Source organism: Pempheris klunzingeri, chromosome 13, assembly GCF_042242105.1.
Source record: "Pempheris klunzingeri isolate RE-2024b chromosome 13, fPemKlu1.hap1, whole genome shotgun sequence".
NCBI lineage: Eukaryota > Metazoa > Chordata > Actinopteri > Acropomatiformes > Pempheridae > Pempheris > Pempheris klunzingeri.
In genome coordinates, this window is record NC_092024.1 from 4,318,482 (window position 1) to 4,338,366 (window position 19,885).

General features: G+C 41.0%; 2 protein-coding genes across 2 annotated transcripts; both read right to left on the reverse strand.

Moving 5' to 3' along the window:
• Positions 1-375: 375 nt before the first annotated feature.
• On the reverse strand, positions 376-4,143 carry tedc1 (tubulin epsilon and delta complex 1). Its single transcript, XM_070842719.1, has 8 exons — positions 3,898-4,143; positions 3,296-3,380; positions 2,191-2,387; positions 1,962-2,099; positions 1,690-1,755; positions 1,482-1,568; positions 1,071-1,214; positions 376-788 (listed from the first exon to the last, which is right to left on the reverse strand). Exons 1-8 carry the CDS (start codon positions 4,036-4,038, stop codon positions 423-425), a joined length of 1,224 nt encoding a protein of 407 aa, XP_070698820.1. The 5' UTR covers positions 4,039-4,143; the 3' UTR covers positions 376-422.
• Positions 4,144-5,855: 1,712 nt separating this feature from the next.
• On the reverse strand, positions 5,856-8,524 carry dnal1 (dynein, axonemal, light chain 1). The gene is made up of 7 exons (XM_070842818.1): positions 8,492-8,524; positions 8,263-8,372; positions 7,046-7,101; positions 6,888-6,943; positions 6,645-6,771; positions 6,380-6,520; positions 5,856-5,983 (listed from the first exon to the last, which is right to left on the reverse strand). The coding sequence occupies exons 2-7, from the start codon at positions 8,295-8,297 to the stop codon at positions 5,934-5,936; spliced, it is 465 nt and encodes a 154-aa protein (XP_070698919.1). The 5' UTR covers positions 8,298-8,372; positions 8,492-8,524; the 3' UTR covers positions 5,856-5,933.
• Positions 8,525-19,885: the final 11,361 nt, after the last annotated feature.

Sequence of the window (19,885 nt, forward strand, 5' to 3'; positions counted from 1 at the left end):
AAATTTCCCCGTCGTGGGACTAATAAAGGAATATCTTATCTTAATATCATGTTTTAATTTGTCTGCACACATTGAGGACAAGTTGCGGACATCATTAGGAATTATTTATTTGCTTTATGTTATTTTTTTGTTTTCTTCTGATTTAGCTGGGGTCTTTGGTCTTATGTCATACCCCCCACTCTCTCTCCACCTGTTTCCCATCTGCCTCATCACTGTCCAATAAAGGTGAGAATGCCCAAAAAAATGACATAAAGGTTAATATCAGTTTCAGATACAACAACCTAAGGTTGTTGAAAACCTATTTCCTTGTGAAAGTAAGAACTACAAGTCTGGTTTCCCTCCAAATGGCAAGTGGATTTAAGGAAAACCAAAAAGTGAAAATCCATTATGTGTTTATTTATGAATTAATTCAGCGTCAAAGTCTACGGTGGTATTAGCACCAGTTCATCCAGCCGGCCGACCACCTCCTGCAGCTGCACCCTGCTGGCCAGTCTCTGCCGGTCCCTCCTCTCCAGCAGCAGAGCCTCCGTGCGGAGAAGCAGCCGGACGGCCTGAAATGCTCGGAGCTTGTCTGGAGCGTCGGCCTCACCGCAGGGCCCCTGTGCTGGGCGGCTGCTGTGTTTAACTGGCCTCTCAGTCTGGAGCCTGGGTCTGTAGACCTGGGGGGCGGAGGACTGGGAGGGGAGACAGGAGAGAAGAGGGAGGGAGGAGGTGTTTGAACCACCCTGCAACGTCTGTCCTCCTCCTCCTCGGTCCTCTGCATCACCCCTGCCTCTCCTCGGCCCTTCCTGGGGCACAAGATGAAAGGGAGTCAGACGTCATACAGCCGGAGCACACACACACACATCATCACAAACTATATCACACTATACATACAATATATTAATTAGTGAGCTTTAGAGGTGCTGGTAGCTGAACCTTTTAACTGTAGATAAGTGCCCCCCCCCCTGCTTCCAGTCAACTTCAACAACTGCATTTCTCCACGAGGATAATTAAAGTCAAACAGTCAAAACCCATTAGGCAATGATCTCTGTAAGGACGAACACTGTGTGTACTTGTCTGTTGCACACCTGTCCTGTGGGCAGTCTCAGTAACATGTCCTCCAATTTCTCCAGGCCGCGGTTCCTGCGGTCACCCACTCTTCTGCTCCCATTGGGTGCATGTGTGGGCTTCTCGACAGCAGGATCTGACAGATGGCAGTCCACCACACTGTCCTACACACACACACATACTTTGCATCACTTTTCCCAGCAGACGGCCTGCTGCCATGTTGGAGGACACTGAGAGGAGAATTTAGCAAATCTAATGGCTGGTAACAATAGTTAGAATTTTACTGTGTTTGCACAAAGCTATATGTGACATTAAGGAATATGCGCAGAATTTAAAGTTGAGCTCTAAAGAATCAAGACGCACAATGTTGGAAGTCACTTCTGTGTTGAATCGTGCTGTTGTTTCCCAGTGTGCTGTGGTGTCAGACTCACCATCCAAGTCCAGAAGACCGTCTCCACCTTTTTCCAGTTCAGATATGATTCTAGGAGGTCACAGAGCTGCTGCATACAAACACAGTTCTGACACACACACACACACACACACACAGCCTGTTTAAAATTGAATTCCTTAATTCTGAGTGAGTCCAAGTTGATATTTTTATAACCGCTTTTCTTTTCACAGAGACACACACACACTTACCTCCCTCAGCACTGTTGAGCTTTGATCAGAGGAGGATACAAAGGAGGGGAGGCTGGCAAAAAAAACCTGAGAACAAGTTGGATTAGATTTTAATATAACTCAATCCAATAAATATTTCAGCTGCTCAAATTTACCAAACTCAAGCTCCAAAAATTCTAATTTGTTGAATTTAGAACCACATTTTCAGTTGCAGCAGCTGTACGGTGTATATATAACATGCATACAGAATTGTAGTCTGTGAAAAAGCTGGAAAAAAAGGGTAATTTTCTCACGGCGTGGAGCAAGCGAGTTCGCTCTTCTTGCATGGACAGTAGGATCCGGCCCTGGTATCTAAGACAGCCAATAAGCCACTGAAGTTTCCTCAGAGATGCCGAGTCTAACTGGAGCTCATTGGGAAGCTGAGAGTTCACCTCGTTGGAGATACAAAAGTATACAAATACAACTATACAAAGACAGAATTTGGTTTTCTAGTACATTGTGTTGGTATACAGTGGTACTTACAGGTGTAGGTGTGAGTAGTGTTTTGTCCAACTGCTGTACTCGCTGTTTCAGCAGTTTCTCCAATGTTCCTGTCGCAAGTAGCCAGCCCAGTGCCAGGAGGAGGTCTCTGCTGGAGACCCCCCCTCCCTCCATTCCACGCATCCAGTCAGCATGATAGCCAGTCTGCCAGAGGCCTGCAGCTACCAGTTTCCTGCGATCTGAGGCAATACACCGACAGAGAAAACATATCATGCCCATGCCTTTACAAGTCAGTCTTAAAGGCGTGATGGACTAATGTCAGCTTTGGTCCAGTTTGGTGCCAGGAGCAGCACAACCTTAGTTTTATTCTGTTTAGTGCTACAAAGTGCCAACAGTAAAAGTCTAAAAGGCAATTAGTGGAATTAAATGAGATTATATACAGAACAGTGGCATGATCCTACTAGTTGAGGATAAAAAAGGCACAACATGGAATAATTGACAAGACCTAAAAGGCAACCGTTGGTAGATCTGTTATTACAAACTCATGTTGTGCGTACAAGCCTTGTAAAACCCAAGATAGATACACATAAAATAACATACTGATGAATAATTGTCCATGAATGAATGAAAATATGATTTAGGTCCTTTTGCGTATTGGACAACATTAGTGTTCTTTTGAGTGTTTTACCGTGTACCAATCGCACACTATTATTGCGTGGAGTTGGCATGTTCTCACCGTACCACCGTGGGTCTCTTCCAGATGCACTGGTTTTCTCCCACATTGTAGAGATGTGGAGTTTGGTGACTCTACATTGCCCATAGGTGTGATTGTGAGCATGAATGGTTGTCTCATTTCTATGTGTCAGCCCTGAGATTCACTGGCGATCCATCTACAGTGTAGCCTGGCTCTCACCAGTGTGACCAGGGATCAGCTCCACCCCCCACCCCCCACGAGTCTCTAAGGTGAAGCAGTACAGCTAGTGGATGGATGGACTTTTGGTAGAACAGAATCCAAGCAAACGTCATTTAAAAATGCAGTGTGGTATTTTGAGACTGATACGTGTTTTTCTCATGGAAAAAGCATCTCTGGGGAAATTAGGGAAGTCTTTGACAAATATTGTTAAAAGTCATAAACAGATTGACTGACCTCCTCCAAGCTGTGCACAAGCTTCACAGGAAACAGTGTCAGCTGTCTGAAGGATGCTGGCAAGGAGCTGCCAGAACTGATCCTCCTGGAAAACAGCAGCAAGCAGAAAAAAAAGTATGTCAGCATGTATGGTACTATTAGGAGATCTATCACTGAAAGACAACAACACATAATGATTGATAAAGTAAGACCTTTTCTGCTTCTTGATCATGATTGTTTTTTTGTTTTTTTTACTTTGTGCTTGTTCTCCCTGCCACTTATCCCATTGTCTGCTCCTGCAGTGATCAATGGAAGTCTTTCAAACTGCACTCTTAATTTGATCAGAATAAATCAGATGTGAGTGTGTAACAATGTCTTGTTTAACTGTTGTGTAACTGTAAATCACTGTGAAATAAGATAGTTAGTTATACTTCCATCAGTAGAATATCTAATAAAGTGATCCGCTCTTTTGTTTCTAAATCTAAGTAACAAGTGACTAAAGCGAAAAGTCCAATATGAAGTAGACTACAAAGAGAAATTAAATGAAAATGCTCCAGTAGAAGCGCCAAAAGAAGTTATTATAGCATTCCAGCCCTGGCAGAGACAGCAGGTGATGAACGTACCACCTCGGCTCCACCACTAAATTTAGCCCGCCTGAAGGTCTCCGGAGTGGGCACAGCCTCCAGGCCGGTGGCCGCTAGCAGCCTGCACAGAGCTCCAACCACCTGCTTCACCTCCACACTCACAGCTTTACTCCGCTGCATTACAGCCACCGCGTGCTGCAGGCGTGTGAGCGGCCCTCCTGTTCACTCAGCTATCACTCTCTGTCACCTTCACACCGCTTCACTCTTCTAACGACACTTTCTATCACTTTTTTACTGCTTTGAAGAAGAACTGTTGGGATTTCGCGGCGAAAACAATAACTTCCGGGTACAAGGCGTTGCTAAGGAAGCATACGGAAGAGATCGTGATTGACATCTGTGTTGGCCAATTACGAATGGTGATTGTGAAAGAGCAGGCGGGACATATTTTTACAGGTGCGCTCTCAACTGATCCAACTTGTTCAGTGATTCTGTGTGAGGGGACATTTTTCAGCATGATTCAAGACCCCTGCAACAACCTGTCGGTGTTCATATGCCAGGAACTGATTATTTCTTCAAATTTTAGTAAATAAAATGTGCTTATCACATGGCCTAAAACAACCTCTTGGTTTGAATAACAAAAACAGCTCACTCCCCTTTGTATCTATTTGCCTAATTGCTAAATTATTCTCTACTATATTATCTATCCTTATATTTCAAGTTACAAGGTTCAACTGATATACTTTAATTTTATTCATTTCAAATATCAAAATCATTTAAAAACCACAAACATCTCACAATTGTATGTACAAACATGCAGGAAAAATAATTTAAAGCATGAAAAACATTTTACGCAAACATTGGTAATTACTGAAGATATGCTACATGCATTAACCTTGGTATCCTTGGCATCTTAAGGAGCACCAACGATGAACCTAAAACTGATTTACAGTGCATATCGATGTTACATCTGAATATAATTAAGTTTAGACATGTGCTGTATGAACCCAGTCTTCTGCTGTCAGGAGGATCTTAAACAGCACAGTAACTACAGAACAGTGGATGTATTTTGGTCATATAAATTCTCACTCTTAGCTATGCTGGCTCCTGCCGGAGATGAACCTTTCATTTGCCATGAGAAGGTTAGTACATATTAACCTCATCGCCCATTTCAATGCTCCTACTGCTCACTACCTGAGAAGTCAGAGGTTAGTAATGGTGATTTCAGCGAATTCCTGAATTCTGATAACTAAGAAAATCAGAATGCTACTTAAATAACGCGACAGGATGCAACTACTCGTTGGATTTTTCATTTGTGATTGATACTAAAATGTATTACTCTAGGTCGCTTATTGTAACCATCAGTTGTTCCACTGCTTAATCCAGTGTGATGTAAATGTAGCACAATCCAGCTAATCTTTAGCCTTTTTTGGCCATCTCTGCGTGGTGATGTTATGGAGGGAGGACAGTGTTAGGTATTTACAGCCAACTCCCATTAGGCTAGAGAAGGTCCAGCAGCATGGAGCCTATGGTATTACCTGATCAACGTCTGGTCCGAACAGTGCTCACTAGTGTGTGTGCTACACTGTGCTTTAGTTCTTGCTAGAAGAACATAGAGGCATATTGATCAAGGATACTTGAAGACATAAATTGTGTTTTTGCCCCACAAATGGTACTCTGGCACCCATTCTGACAATCAATTTTCAGTTAACAAGAACAATTAGTGTTAGCTTCAATATTCTTCATATCTTGACATTAAAAAATTAGAAAAAATTATAACGCTGTAAAAAAAACATTAAGAAATGTGCTTATCATGTAGTTCCAATTCGAAGGTGTCATTAGAACATCTTTCTGGTCCCAAGTATGCCTGAAGTATGGTCAGTTTAACAGACTTTAAGCCTAAAACACACACATTCTGTGTGTTTCTTCGGTTATTTTTGTGCTTGTCGATCTACGACGAAGTCTATGCCGTTTAAATTACTTTAATATAAACAAAAGCACCATGACAGATCATATAAAACTTTTAAAAAGGGAAGGTTCAAGGAGGATGGTGGTAGTTTTGCAGCTAGTCATGCTTCTCAGCTCTCTCCATCTCCCTCATCCTCTTCCTGTTTGATGACTGGGGTTCCTGGAAACAACAGGAAAATCACATTACTTCTCATAATTTCACAGCATCTTATTGCTATTAAATGCCTTGTAACCAACAATATTAGTTACAAGTCACTAATATTGTTAGTTATTGTTTTTTATGGTTTCTGCTTTTCATTTCACAGTCTCTTAAGCCATTCTGGTCACATTTAAGGTCCGGCCTGTCCTAGTAATTTTCTAGGAAGTATTTAAACTTTCATTTACTTTATTACATTTATTTGTCAGGGACAATGTACAAAAAACATTAATCTCATACAAGGAGGAGACATGTATTGTACCAGATTTAGCTTATATCCTACTTCAGTCCCTTGTGGAAAAGTGTTACCCTGAAATCCTATGAGAATAGTTATTAACACTGCTACTGAAACACTCTTACCATCTAGTTTCTTCAGATTAGGTAGTCTTTTACAGGCTTCATCCATCCAGGTTCCCTCAGCTGAATGCTTCTCCTCCAGTGGATTTCCAACAAACACCAGGTCTATGAGGCATGGCAGGTCAGCTAGCCTCACAAACTCTCCTACACAACACAAAAAAGATCAAATTGAAGTAACTAACCCTAACCCAAACTCTAAAAACAAGAATAATTACCCTAAACAAATCACAGCATAGTCGGTTAGCTATATTTAATAAACGTAGCTTACCCCATTCTTTGACCAGGTTGTTGGACATGTAGAGGACTTTGAGGTTCCTCATGCATTGGATTCCCTTCAGTTTCTCTATCAAGTTATAGGAGATCCACAACTCTTCTAGCGTGTCCCCAACTGCTTCCTGCACACACACAGACACACAGTCGACGTAAAATAATGTACAAAATGCAACAGGAAATTAATAAACATGTGGAAAATCAAAGTAGTTCATGTTATTCTGTTCCATATGTAACTTACCAGCCCTGTGAGGGCCTTTATATTATTTCTTCCTAATGACAATATCCTCAAGTTCTCTGGAAACACACAATATAACATCATAATATGATAACACATTTCATTCTGTGAATACAGCATGCCTGTGTGTGGTTATATGTTATTGTGCGGTCAGTACTCACTCAGACCATTGAGATTGGTTATTTTCTCAATGCAGTTTGTGGACAGAGACAGCTTCCTGTGGAGGAAACAACAATATATATAACAATATGTCAGGTATTTGAAGGATGCAACGTTTGATGTATTTGGTGCATTGAGCAGTCTGCTTTAAAACATTGGTGACTACACAATATAACAGTATTAGCCGCTCGGTTACTTGCTCTTAACTAATCCGCAACTGCAAATTCTGTCCATGCCCTGAGAAGCCAGTGAACTGTTGGAATTCTGTCTTGTCTGCAGTTGAATGGTTTTAAACTACTGAAGTATTAGCCGATCATTCGTGTACTTCACTGCTGTTTAAAAGTTGATTTGACCGTATCTGATTTGTTTATTTGATGCACTTGGTTTCACACCAATTTTCCACCAGCTGCGTACCATTACAATGTGGGTAGTACTTGTGAATGAACAATGTTAAACTTTCCTTCATGTCGCCTGTACCAAGAGTTCCCTGGAGCTCCCCACTCTCAAAGTCCGTTGAGTGACGCATTTGTTTGCATATAATAACCAAATTGTAAAGATAAAATGCTGGTTGGAGATTGCCATAGCATCCCTTCAAATGTGTGGATTCATTGTCAACTGTACTGTTGCTGTGTGAATTTTTGTAAAACAAAACACTGAAGTGTTGTCACTCTGTAAATAAAGATACAGGAAGTGCCATAGATGTGCAGTTTAAGGGTAAACCACACAGTGACCTATCTACCTATATATATATATATAGGTAGATAGGTCACTGTGTGGTTTACTCTCTCTAATCTCTACCTACCTGAGCTCCACTGTAATATTTCATTTCAAGATTTCATTCAGGCTCAATTGGTCCAAATTTGTATCATGACAAGAAAGTATTTCATACATTTACAGTGGAGAACATGGTGTGAGTACGGTCTTGTCAAGACACACGTCTGTCATGAAAAATGTATTTTTCAGTTAGAAAAACACTGAGCACATGGTACCCTTGAGCAGGTTAGCTATGTGATCCCAAAGACGTCTGATAACATGAGCTAAACTAGGCTAATCTCATGATTTAACATGCCGTCAATCTGCACGCACAAACAGAAAAAAGGCATCCGGGTGTTTATATCGCTCTAGGTAGGTGTAAGAACAAAGGAAAAAAACAGATGTATAGCCTCAAAGAACTTCAACAACTTGTTGTAATAAGGAACTGCATCACAACAGGACTCACTCGCAGTTGGTGAGCGTGGAGAGAGAAGCGTCCATCTTCTCTATGGGAGGAACCTGACCATACAGTTTGATGGCTTTAGCCTCATTCACTTTCTCCCCTGACTTCTCCTCCTGTACACACACACACACAGCTCAGAAAATGCTATGACAACAAACACACAATGGCATGACTTCTGCATACTTCCATTGTACACTATTGCACTTTAGCTGTGTCTCTCTGTGCCACTCACCCATTTGGCCAGTGCTTCTCTCACAGTTGTCGCTTTGGCCTGGACACATCACAGTACATCACATTCAATTAGACAGAGGAGAGGGTGGGTTATGTTGTGATGACAAAATAGGCAAATAGGTGCTGTAGACATTCTGTGGGCATGCAGCTTTAAGTAAGCTCTGTGCTTCGAATAGATAAAATAATATGCAATTATAATTCTAATTATTATATCATTTTCATTTTAGGGCTGTGAGCAGCTATTCTAACTAGCAGCTACTCTTCCTCCCAATACAAGATTTAGCTGCAGGAAGAAAAAAACCAGACAAAACCAGACATGACGTTAGACTTCCACACAACGGTTCAGGCCGTTGCTGATGGTGGCCACCTGTCCAGCGCTAGGTTACACTCACCGGCATTTAGAGTTAGCTAACTAGCTAATTAAAGTTAGCCCATATTAGCTCACAGCGACAACAATGTTGCTTGTGCTGTCAAATAAAACTATGAGGCGTGACGCCATGACATGCTCGCATAGGTGGGTACAGTTAAGAACGTATAATTCGGCTAAAAAAAACACACCAAATAGCGAGGAAAAATAAGCCGAGAACACAAACACTCACCATGTTGGTGGTTGAGGTCTGCTCTGGTTGCTATGGCACTGACAGGCAGCCTACAAGCTGCGCATGCGCACTGTAACCGCGACTGGGCTCGACCCAGTTTGCAAATACACCAGCAGATGAAGAAGATAACGCTCGGCTGCCTTTGGTAGTGCTACAGTACTGTTCTGCTGCACTGCTCCGAAAGATGCATCACATAATACTGCAGTTTTATCTCGCAGATGAAGCGGAGTGAAGTTACACCGGCTATGGTATCACCTGTTTAATATGATTTAATGTGGAGAACCCACCAAGGGGTGTCTGATGTATTGGCTCACTTGGCAATACATGCAGCATAATTATTGTGCTAGAAAATAGTGATGAAAAAGGATCAAATAAAGTATGCCACTAAGATTCCCCTTCAGATGCAAACAGGAATCTCATGCCACTGATATCTACCACTCTCCTTTGTGCATAAAGATGTCATATGTGATTGAAAACATACTTTGGCCATGGCTGTATTATAATTCAGTTTTTTAATGCTTTTTCTTGCAAGATATTTTTTTCTGTAAACGCGACAACTTGAAAGCAAAGGTTTCAGACACTGGCCATGACATTCTGCATCTGTAAATGGGTGATGGCCCTTAAATTTCACCTTAACACAATGTAAAGTAATTCTGGTCAAGTTTTGTTGTACATAGAGATGAGAATTTGGGTATGTATGCTTTACTCTAGTTTATACCCCCTTTTTTTTTTTTATAGCTTTGCAATATTGCCCTCCAGTGATACAATGGTAGTATTGCATCAAAGTCTTCCTCTCAGACCTTGGTATGCCTTTAACCTGGAGTACTAGCTTTTATTCAGTTATTTTTTTTACAGTTGCTGATGTACAGGAGTGTGAATGTGAAATAAAATGTATATAAAAGGCACCTGTTAACATCCATTTCTCCACAGTACACTGAGTTCATGCACTGTTTCAGAACTGTTCAGACAGTTCTCCTTACCGACATGCAGCGCTGCACAAGAGTTAATCTAACTAAATGCTCCGCTGCAACCAAAACACTTCGTACTCCTCACAATGAACTCTTGTACCAGAGCACTGACAGCATTGATCCGCCAAGTGGAACACCTTGACACAGATTACACAATGACCAAAAAAGTGGTAGCATTTCAATAGGCATCACTATTGTCTTTGAAATATCTTATATCTAATTATTATTATTATTATTAAGCATGAACCATGATTCCATTACAGCAAGGGTCACTTCTTTGCTGCCTGGATAGTGCTCACCTTATAGTGTGTGTCACAGAGATGCTGCAATATGCTTTGATAGGCTTTTTTCCATTTGAACACAGAGTAATGCCATGTGCATAAATGAAACTCCAGTAATACAGCACAAAACCATAAGCCGACATATTCACTACATACTTGCACGGTTCAACCCTTCTCATGGACATTACACCTAATGTCCTCTATTGCAGTACATCTGGAAAATACACTTTTTGCATGTGTGATCTATCCCTGGCAATCTTCTGCAGATATGTCAAGACTTCCAGCAATCATTGAGCCCAAGACGGACATTTGATCATGTGGCTGGTGTTCATAAACTAAACTTTCCACCGCCACGAGGAAAAGAAGGCCTCTATGGGGATGAAGGATGGGGAGTAAAGTGGAAAAATGACACGTAAATGAAACAGTTTTGTACAATAGTTTGAAGACATGCAGTATGGAATATATACAAAGAGTTTTGATGGTGAGTTTTAGCGAGGTTTCATGAAAAGTGATGGCAGTTATATATATTCCTGTAAAATTACATTGAGAGCAATGTAAAAACCTGTGTCAAGTTCTTTGTATGTGTACACATACTGGGCAAATAAAGCAGACTCTGACTTTCTTTCAAAATATCCCACTTCTCATTTGATGCAGCTGAACGACATCATTTGTGCCCTCTAAACCCTCTAAAACTGCCCTATCCATTTTTCAAATTTGCCACAAGTTCGGTTGTGTTTAGGCACAAAAGAGCACTTAAGGTTATGATTAGGAACTCTCCTCACACCTATTCACCAAACACCTATTCAAGTCTGCAGGTCGAAGGAAGTAACTGTGCTGCCATCTTTTTATTTGAAGATCTGGGTGGCATTTGGACAATTGGCTTTGGGGTGACTGATAGAGGACAGGTGTTTGAAATCAGAAAAACACATGAGTGCTCTGGTGCAAGTAGATTTATTCAGATAATAAAACAAAGTATATGAAGTATGGGCAGATTTTTGCATGAACAGAATATAGCTGTTTGCTTATTAAGAAAACACATTGGTGACCTCAATATAGCAGGGAATCTTTGTGTGTCTTATGTCTGAAGAAAAGTTTAGACGAGATTTAACTTGCAGAGATGAGAAACCTGTGAGCAATTTGTTGTTGACATTGTTATTTCATTTATTAGTTCCCCTAATATTGTTACCAGTTGATGAAAATGCTATCGGTTGCTAATGAGCAAGCTATTCGCTGGCTTGCAGGGCATTACTTTTTCAGTTCAGTGTGAACATATCCAATCCCTGTGATCTGAGTCCATTCATACATGCATTCATTTAGCAGTAGGAGCAGAGTTTCACATTTCTTTCTCAGAAAAGCAGGTCATCTTTGTAAATTCAGGCATTAAAAGCCACAATTCTTGAAAGAAACTTCAATCAGTTTCCTTTGAAATCTGAATTTTGAACCCATCTCCTGTGACACACACAAACACATACACCCGCTGTCAGTGTGTCAGTGGAAGAAGTGAGCTCACCATGGCTGACCGGCATGTGCAGGCGGTGTATAATGTCACAGACCAAAATACACAGCTCACAATACATCAGCCACAACTCTAGAGCTGATGGCTGTCACACACACACACACACACACACACACACACACATTGTACAGTGTACAGTGATGTTCACGTCTAAACAAACTAAAAGGAGAGATATTGTCTTTATTTTGGGTGTATAGTACTAGTCATTGAATATTTGAGACTGACAATGATTAACACATTTGGAAGATTCTCTCAAAAGTAGAGCCTGAGGTTGTTCCCAATCAGCGTGTACTGCAATAAGTGCACAGTATCCATGACAGCTACTAAATAATCCCATTCTCGCTTTCCCCATTTGAACAGAGCTTTAATTAAATGAGCAGGAAGTGGATTTAGATAGTCACTGAGGAGCTTTTACACAGAAAACGTGACTTGAAACTGAAACCTCAGGTTTAGGTTTGCAGCACACACCAGCTATTTCCTGCTCTGACGATCTCGTCCTATATATCCACAGTGACAGATCAGATACCCTCTGTGGTGAATATTTTACAGGACGCTTCATCTGGGAGACGCGTTTGGCAGATTGTTCGGTCCAGTCAAGTGAATGAAATGCATCAAAGACAACAGGGACAGTGAAATGACAGGAAAGACATAGTTAAACATTTTGAAAACACACTTATTTGCTTTATTTCCAAGAGTGAGATGAGATATTCAGTTGAGCAGAGAGCTGGAATCTGGGCAGCTCAGCTAGGCATAAAGACTGGAAGCAGGGGAGAAGCAGCCAGCATACCTGTTCACCTCCAAACCTCACTAATCACCAAGGAGGCCATGTTTTCAACACACGTGGAAGGGTGAAGCAAGAGCTGCGGAAGAAGCCATTAGAACGAGCAATAATAACAGATCCGACTCACAAACAAGCAATAATATTGACCAGACTTTAAGAAAGGTGTCTGAATGATGCATTCAATTCACCCAATAAGCAGTAATAGCTGATCTGACTGATGAAGCAATTTTGAAAGCATTTTTTACATAATTCTTATAGTTTTACTTATAGTACTACTGGGTCTGGCCTCTCTTCTAGTTAACACTTTGTGTCTAGCTTGTTTAATCTGCACAAAACAGAAATGTACATACAAAAAGGTGTATTCTTGTTTAGGGGAAATCAAATGCTGGAACACTTTCTTGAGGAGCAGCAGCCATGTGCACAGGCTGTGAGATGCCTCCTGGAGCCGTGGTCTCAAGTGAGGTTGCCAATTTTGGTACAATCACACCTGTAGAGAGAACAAACTCTGTGCTCACCAACAGTATCTGGCAACCTGTTCTAGAGCCAGAGAGACTTCAGCGAAGTGCTGGGCAGACGGATAAACTGTTGTGATAAAGAAACAGTCGTAGCACATAATTCCCTTGAGGACTACAAGCAATAGTTTCTGTTACTGTACAAACTTAAGCAAACAAGCTACAGCATGTCAATAAGTGAGCTTTGTAGGGAAGTGTACTTTTGAACAAATGGACAAAGCTAGGTTAGCTATTTCCGCTTGTTGTAAGTCTTTATCCTAAGTTAGGCTAACCAGGTCCCGTTGTTGACTTCAACCCAAGCCCACCTTATCCCCAACCAGGTGGTCCAACCCGTTGCACACTCCTTGTCTGCAATGGCTTAATGGCACCAGGCTGGAGAATGAATGCCATCAACTCTAATCTCAGATTCATCTCAGTGAACCATCTCCTAACATTCACTGTAGTTATCGGAAACTGGCTGTAATTCTTTCTTAATCTTCTTTTGCAGAGAATCTGGAAAATTCTGATAAAATTTGTGTTAAATTTTGATGGATGCTTGACCTCTGACACAAGACTCCAACTCCAGCTCTGTACATAACTCACAGAAATGAAATAGCTGTCAGTGTTGATATTGATCCTGCACTTTCAAAAACAGCACAATAGCATATTTCCAAAAAATGAACTGTTCCTTTACGCGATAGATTTATTTGAAAATCTAAAATAAATTCATGTTACTTCAGAACTGAGCATCAGAAGGAGGTGGAGTCAGATGGGGAAGCAGTTGCCCCCCGTCACCGTCCATCTAGCAGAATTGAAGTTGTCCCGCTATCAGAGATCAATGTCTCAATAAACATGAGCAGTTTACACTGACTGAAGGACTCAAGAACAACTCTCCTTTGTGTGGTTGTGGGTTAGTGATGCATGGCTCTTCATCAACTGTGAAAGAGGTTGGATCCTTACAGGTAACCAATAAAGGGTAATGTTACAGATCAAGTGACTGCTCGGGGTTGTGTTGGTGTGTGTTTGTGAGGGAGGGTGGGGAAGGGACTGGTAGTATAAAAGAAGGTTGACCGACGGTCCATGTGCGTCAAAGATGGATGTGTTTGTCTAATGGAGCGTGCAAAAATCTACTGAAGCTATGAAAAGTTCCCACACAGTTCCTTCCAGCAAACAGGATCAGTGCGATGTATACAGGAGCAGAAGGTCTGGACGATGGGGATCGAATGTTACTGAAAGGAGAAGTCGAGCTTTGGAGATCAGCGTCCAACGGATTGACAGACCGGTTGTTGCAGACATTAAACCACGATCATCACCAAGACATAGGTCAAGTATCCCTCTGCCACCCATCAGTGGAACAAAGACAGTCATTGGCAAAGTGGAACGCACTGATGCTCTACCAACACACAGAAAGACATCAGCCAAACCAAAAGGAAGTGGGAGCCATTTACCAGCTGGTAATGTGACGACAGAAAGTACAGTGTTTCATGTGTTGGTTACTCAGTGTGGGAAAGTAAATCAGGAGTCTAACAAATGTAATAAAATCAGTGTTGCTCTTGCAGCAGAAAACAAAGCAGCCGTTCAGGATTCAGAGACTCGCAGCAAACTGATTAAACGGACCTTTGATGGTCAGCCAGCTGCAACGTCGACTCCATTGCATGTGGACCCTCCGTTGCGACAAAAGAATGACGTTAGTGATCCCTATGCCGATGACAGCAGTACGACGACGCCAGTCGGGGCTAAACATGATGCCAGTGTCTGCAAAGCAGGGCAACAAAGAGATTTCTGCTCCGATGACTCGGCTATTGAAACAGAATCTGAGGACTCTGAAAACAAAGATCGTCCAGAGAGGCTGAAGGAGGACAGTGATGATGAGTACTACACAGACCAGAGGATCACAGAGTGGGTCCTTAAGGTCAACTCCAGCCTCTTCTCAGCAGGAAATGATGAGCTACACAACTCAAAACCTGCAGAGGAGCAAGATGTGGCTACTATAAAGATAATCTACAGTGGAGACTGAATGTGTTAATGTTATTATTCTTGACAACATAATAAGTTCCACTGAGTTTGTTCGTTTGTGTTGAACTTTCATCACATGATCATCACCTACTAATTATGGTCAACTACCATTTCCAAGGTCAAGACCGTACTTTTATGCTTAAGTATATCTATTGCTGTTGACTCTGCATTAATGCATGGTTGCAGTACAACAGTTTTATTAGGACAATATTAATCAGCGTATTAAATGAAAAAAAAAAAGAGAGATAGTCCTCGTGATATTTTATATAGATGTGCAATTCACGATAAGAAAGAAAAAGAAGAAAAACTGTTCCAGCTAAAGTGAAAAATATGACTCCACATCATTGGTATAGGGACATGAGAGAAAATAAGAGAGATTTAAGGAAAGTAAGAAAAGAATTGTAGTTCTAAGTTCAGTCAAGCTACAATGGCAGTTTTGGGCAAAACAAACATGGACCATAAAAACACTCCTGTGGTCAAATTCTCCCACGAGCATTTAAAACGGCAAGGGTTTTAAAATAGAGGACGCTATTACAGCTAATTAGCTGTGTTTCATCCTCCACTGATATAACCTCCTCTGTTAGAGTGGACTGGCTTTGAGATGGTTTTGAAAAAGGAGAATTGATTTGTGCAAATAAGTCTTTTGAATAAACTTTGTGAGCATGTTGCCCCACCAATAACTGAAAGAGTTTTCATCCCCATCACTTATTGAATGAAATGACGCGCAGTGCTAACAACAGAGAGTAAATGTCCACATTGTTACTTTTGTCCATGTATTGGTCTGTTGTAAGGTCCTGCAAAACTAATACTACAGCACTCAGCTGATTTTATTGTGTGTCTTATGTGTAATCTGTGTAATATCAAGCCAAACATTCTCAGAAAATTACATGGAGTCCATTTTTCCCCAGAATTGTTGTCAGGATGCGACATGTGGGCTGGGCTATAACTATGGTCTCCTCAATAATATGAGAACTTAACATTTGATCTTTGTTTCTTTTTGTCAGGCATCATTTTGTCTTATTTCATCACAGCAGAATGCTGTAGTTTCACATTTGTGTTGATGTTGCAACATTCAACAGTATTCTCTATACATCCTGTGCAGACACTTGTGTGCTTCATATGATGCTACCCCTCCCCTGGATGAAAAAAAAGACATTCCCAGTGCTCTTGAGTTTGCTGTCCTGTGGTCAGTGCAGTATGGACGGTCTGTCAGGTCATGATCCTCCTCCTGCTGCTGGCTTCTTAAGAGGTAAGACCTTATGAGAAAAACATTGTCCTTGTAAGATGAGTCATGTAGTGGTCAATGAATGTTTGATTGATAAGTCTTAGCAGACTTGGGACTGGGCAATCACAGTCACAGCTGGTATGGACATTACCAAGAGCACAGCAAGTAAAATGCTCTTCACTCAGTCTAACACAAAAATCTGGAAAATCTACAGGCATATAGACAATTCTGGGCTTGTGGACCAGAAATGCCTTTAAGCTTTTATTATGCATCATGGTGCTGCAGAGGATTTATGTGCAGGACATGTTACATGTTTCATCTGTGGTTTTGATCATTCGTACAGCGTTCGCACTTTCTAGTGGAAACATTTGTAGCGAAAACTACATTTTAAGATGAAATATTAATAATAAAACAACAAACCAGTTCTACAGAACAAACAACTGCACTTGATTCTGTATTTGTATAGCCTATAGCTAAACATAGTAGTCGGACAACCATTACAATAACTGCAATAATAAGAAAACTTGTCACCGTTTTATGTGACATACTGTGTAAACGGTCAGAGGTTGAAACTAAAGGCTTTAAAAATAATGAATATTACTTTAAGGCTGTATGGTTTAATATCAACATTTTGGTTGCTGTGTAAAGAAAAAACTCTTTCACTGGTGTAAATCCTCCAGGTTAACTTGCTTTGGGTTTTTTAAAGAGCTCTTAAATTAAACATGCCATAAGACCAAAACGGACAGTTCAGTCACTTGCAAAGCTCAAGTGTACTCCAATAAAAATCCATTTATCAACAGCTTATTAACATTTAAGCAGCGAATATTTTTGTCCACTATAAATGTCACATGGGCTCACCTCACGGCTACCCAGGCCAAAAGGGTAATTGGGCTGACATGAGGGGAACATGGGTGAGCTAGAAGGACATTTGGGTGGACCACAGAGTAACTGGGCCGATAAGAGGAGCGTAGAGCCCCCCAGACAGGCACCCTTGTGTCGTTTAGAATGGCACTTAAGAAAGAAATATGGGGGTTACCATGATAATGGTTTTGTTGTAGTGTAAAGAATAGTGTGTATCACTCATTCATATATTTTAGTGCCATCATAACTAAAATCACAGAGATCCAAGTAAAAAGCTCCAACATTATTTTACGCTGGAACTTATCTGATGAGTTTTCTTTACCTGAATTGATCACTTCTTGATTACTCCGTGACTTGCACAATTTCAAGGCCATCCAAGATAGGGGGGGGGGGGTATGTGTGACTGGTCTAGTTAAGCAAGTGAGGACACTTGACGCATCATTTTTTATTGTCCCCATGCAGAACTAGATTAATAAAGAGAACAGTAATGCAACGGAGACACTGAAGCCTTCAGCAGGTATACTGTAACTAATATGACACACTTTAAGATTGTATACTAGTACTAGTACACAGGACTTTGGTTTGTTCCTTAAGTTTGAATGGCATTGACTATTGTCTTTGATAGTCATACGTTACACATGATTTCCTCTTTTACAGCAGTATGTAGTGCTGGATAGTTTGTAACAAGTCATCTTCTTGTGTTGCTTTGGTCTCGGTGCTTTGTCGGCTCTTAATGTGACTCTGAATGTTTGATGTTACGCGTTCCACTTATATAGAAGTGCTGTACATGTATCTATACGTACCAAAAGAAAGAGCAGAGTGTAGAACTACGATGCTGAACACATATCTTTTAGTTGTGTGATTTGTGTGGCTGAAACTTGGCTTTCACCATAACGATTTTATTCTATTTTTTTTCCATACATACAGTTCAATTGCTTCCAAATGTACATTTCAGGATAAGGAAAGTTTGTGATCAACATAAAATAAATATTCTCACTACAGGAATTATATCTTTTGTGCTAAATTATGTTTCGTGGTGAAAACCAAACCAGACATCATATACACACACATACCCACAAAAAATGACTCTCTTAAGAATACAGAACAACACAGTATGAATGGAATTAAATTAAGTAGTTCAATTAAAGTCTAATTCATTATCTTTGTTATTCACTAACATTCGTTCAGTCCCTAAATCCAAAAAAAAGTCAAAACGCTGTTTAGATTACATTTGTTCCCCTCACATAGCTTTATCCAATAAGTTCTAATATGATCAATACCATGTGTCACATATTGCCCCGTGTGTGATCCTGTTCATGCACACTGAAGATGCAGCTAAAGACATTACAGGTCAAAGGGAGGATGTGCCTGAGCTCGCTGCCGGAGCAGGAAGCTCCACGTCCGAAGAAGCCAGCCCTTCCTCCAGCTGTCTGCAGTGGTGACAACTGAATGTATGTTCAACAGTTTTACAGTCGGTCCCCATGTCCTGTCACACATCCATCATCACATGACACATACTGTGGTTCCTCCTTGAAGGCATGTGACAATACTGTCCCCCTACTGCCTGGGGCGGGCGGGGGGGGTTTGGATGGCGGAGTGCCCTTCTAACCACCCTTTTTCTCCAACTGCATCGTGTTTGCCTGTTGTGTAACAGTTAGTCTGTGACGTTATAGAAGAAAATGCACGCAAGTGTACTATCAACCAAAAAAATCAAAGGCGTTAAACTAGATTTTGACAGTGCCGTACAAGGTAGGGCATGGTGATGAATATTAACCTCTAAAGACCTGGCGTACACATGTGTGGACATCACAGTTTGGGTTATATTACCATAGTAGTTAATTCTGCTTAGCTGGGGCCGTATGGACATGTATGTGGGCAAAATTGTTGATATTTCATATTGTTTTTTGCACCGTGATTTTCAAAACATGTTCAAAATATGTTTTGTATGTGTTATAAATACATGCAAAAGCAGTCAGGAAAAAAAAACTGCTATGTTCAGGGTGGAAATAAAGAGTTTTGCACAAAGGTGACATAATTTTTCTCTAAAACTACACCATGTAAAAAGATGATGCTTAGGTCTTATACTTATCAGGGTCCAATAAGCCCAAATAGCAAGGAGAAATAAAAAAATGCATATCAAACAAGAGCTCGGGTCTTAAGAGGATAACCCTGGAGAAACGGTCATTTCAGTTTTTATTGTGCTGCTTCATCATCACAATTAATTTGCAATGAATCAAACGTAGAGAAACTCATTAGTAGGCTACAAAGTGAACATGGGCCCAGTTGCAACTTTACCCAGGTGGTCATGGAGCTCTGGTGTGTGTGAATATCTATGTAGATTATATATAAATGGACCAAACCAAAGGAAACGTATCCTCCTACCAGAGATCTAGTGAAATAAAGTGACAAAATGGAGCACAGTCTGGTGATCGATTGATGATTAACTCTTATATGTTGCTGTCACGGAGTGTTTGACCTGATGCCTCGGGCTCTGCCAGTGTTTTTGGTGTGTTTGCTCCATTTCTTCACTTATTAGTTGGAGGACATTTATACCGAAGGACAGGCGCGCTCACACACTCACACACACACTCTCACACACACACTCTCACACACACACACACAGTCGTCCTCCAGAGGTGCAGCAGCAGCAGCAGCCC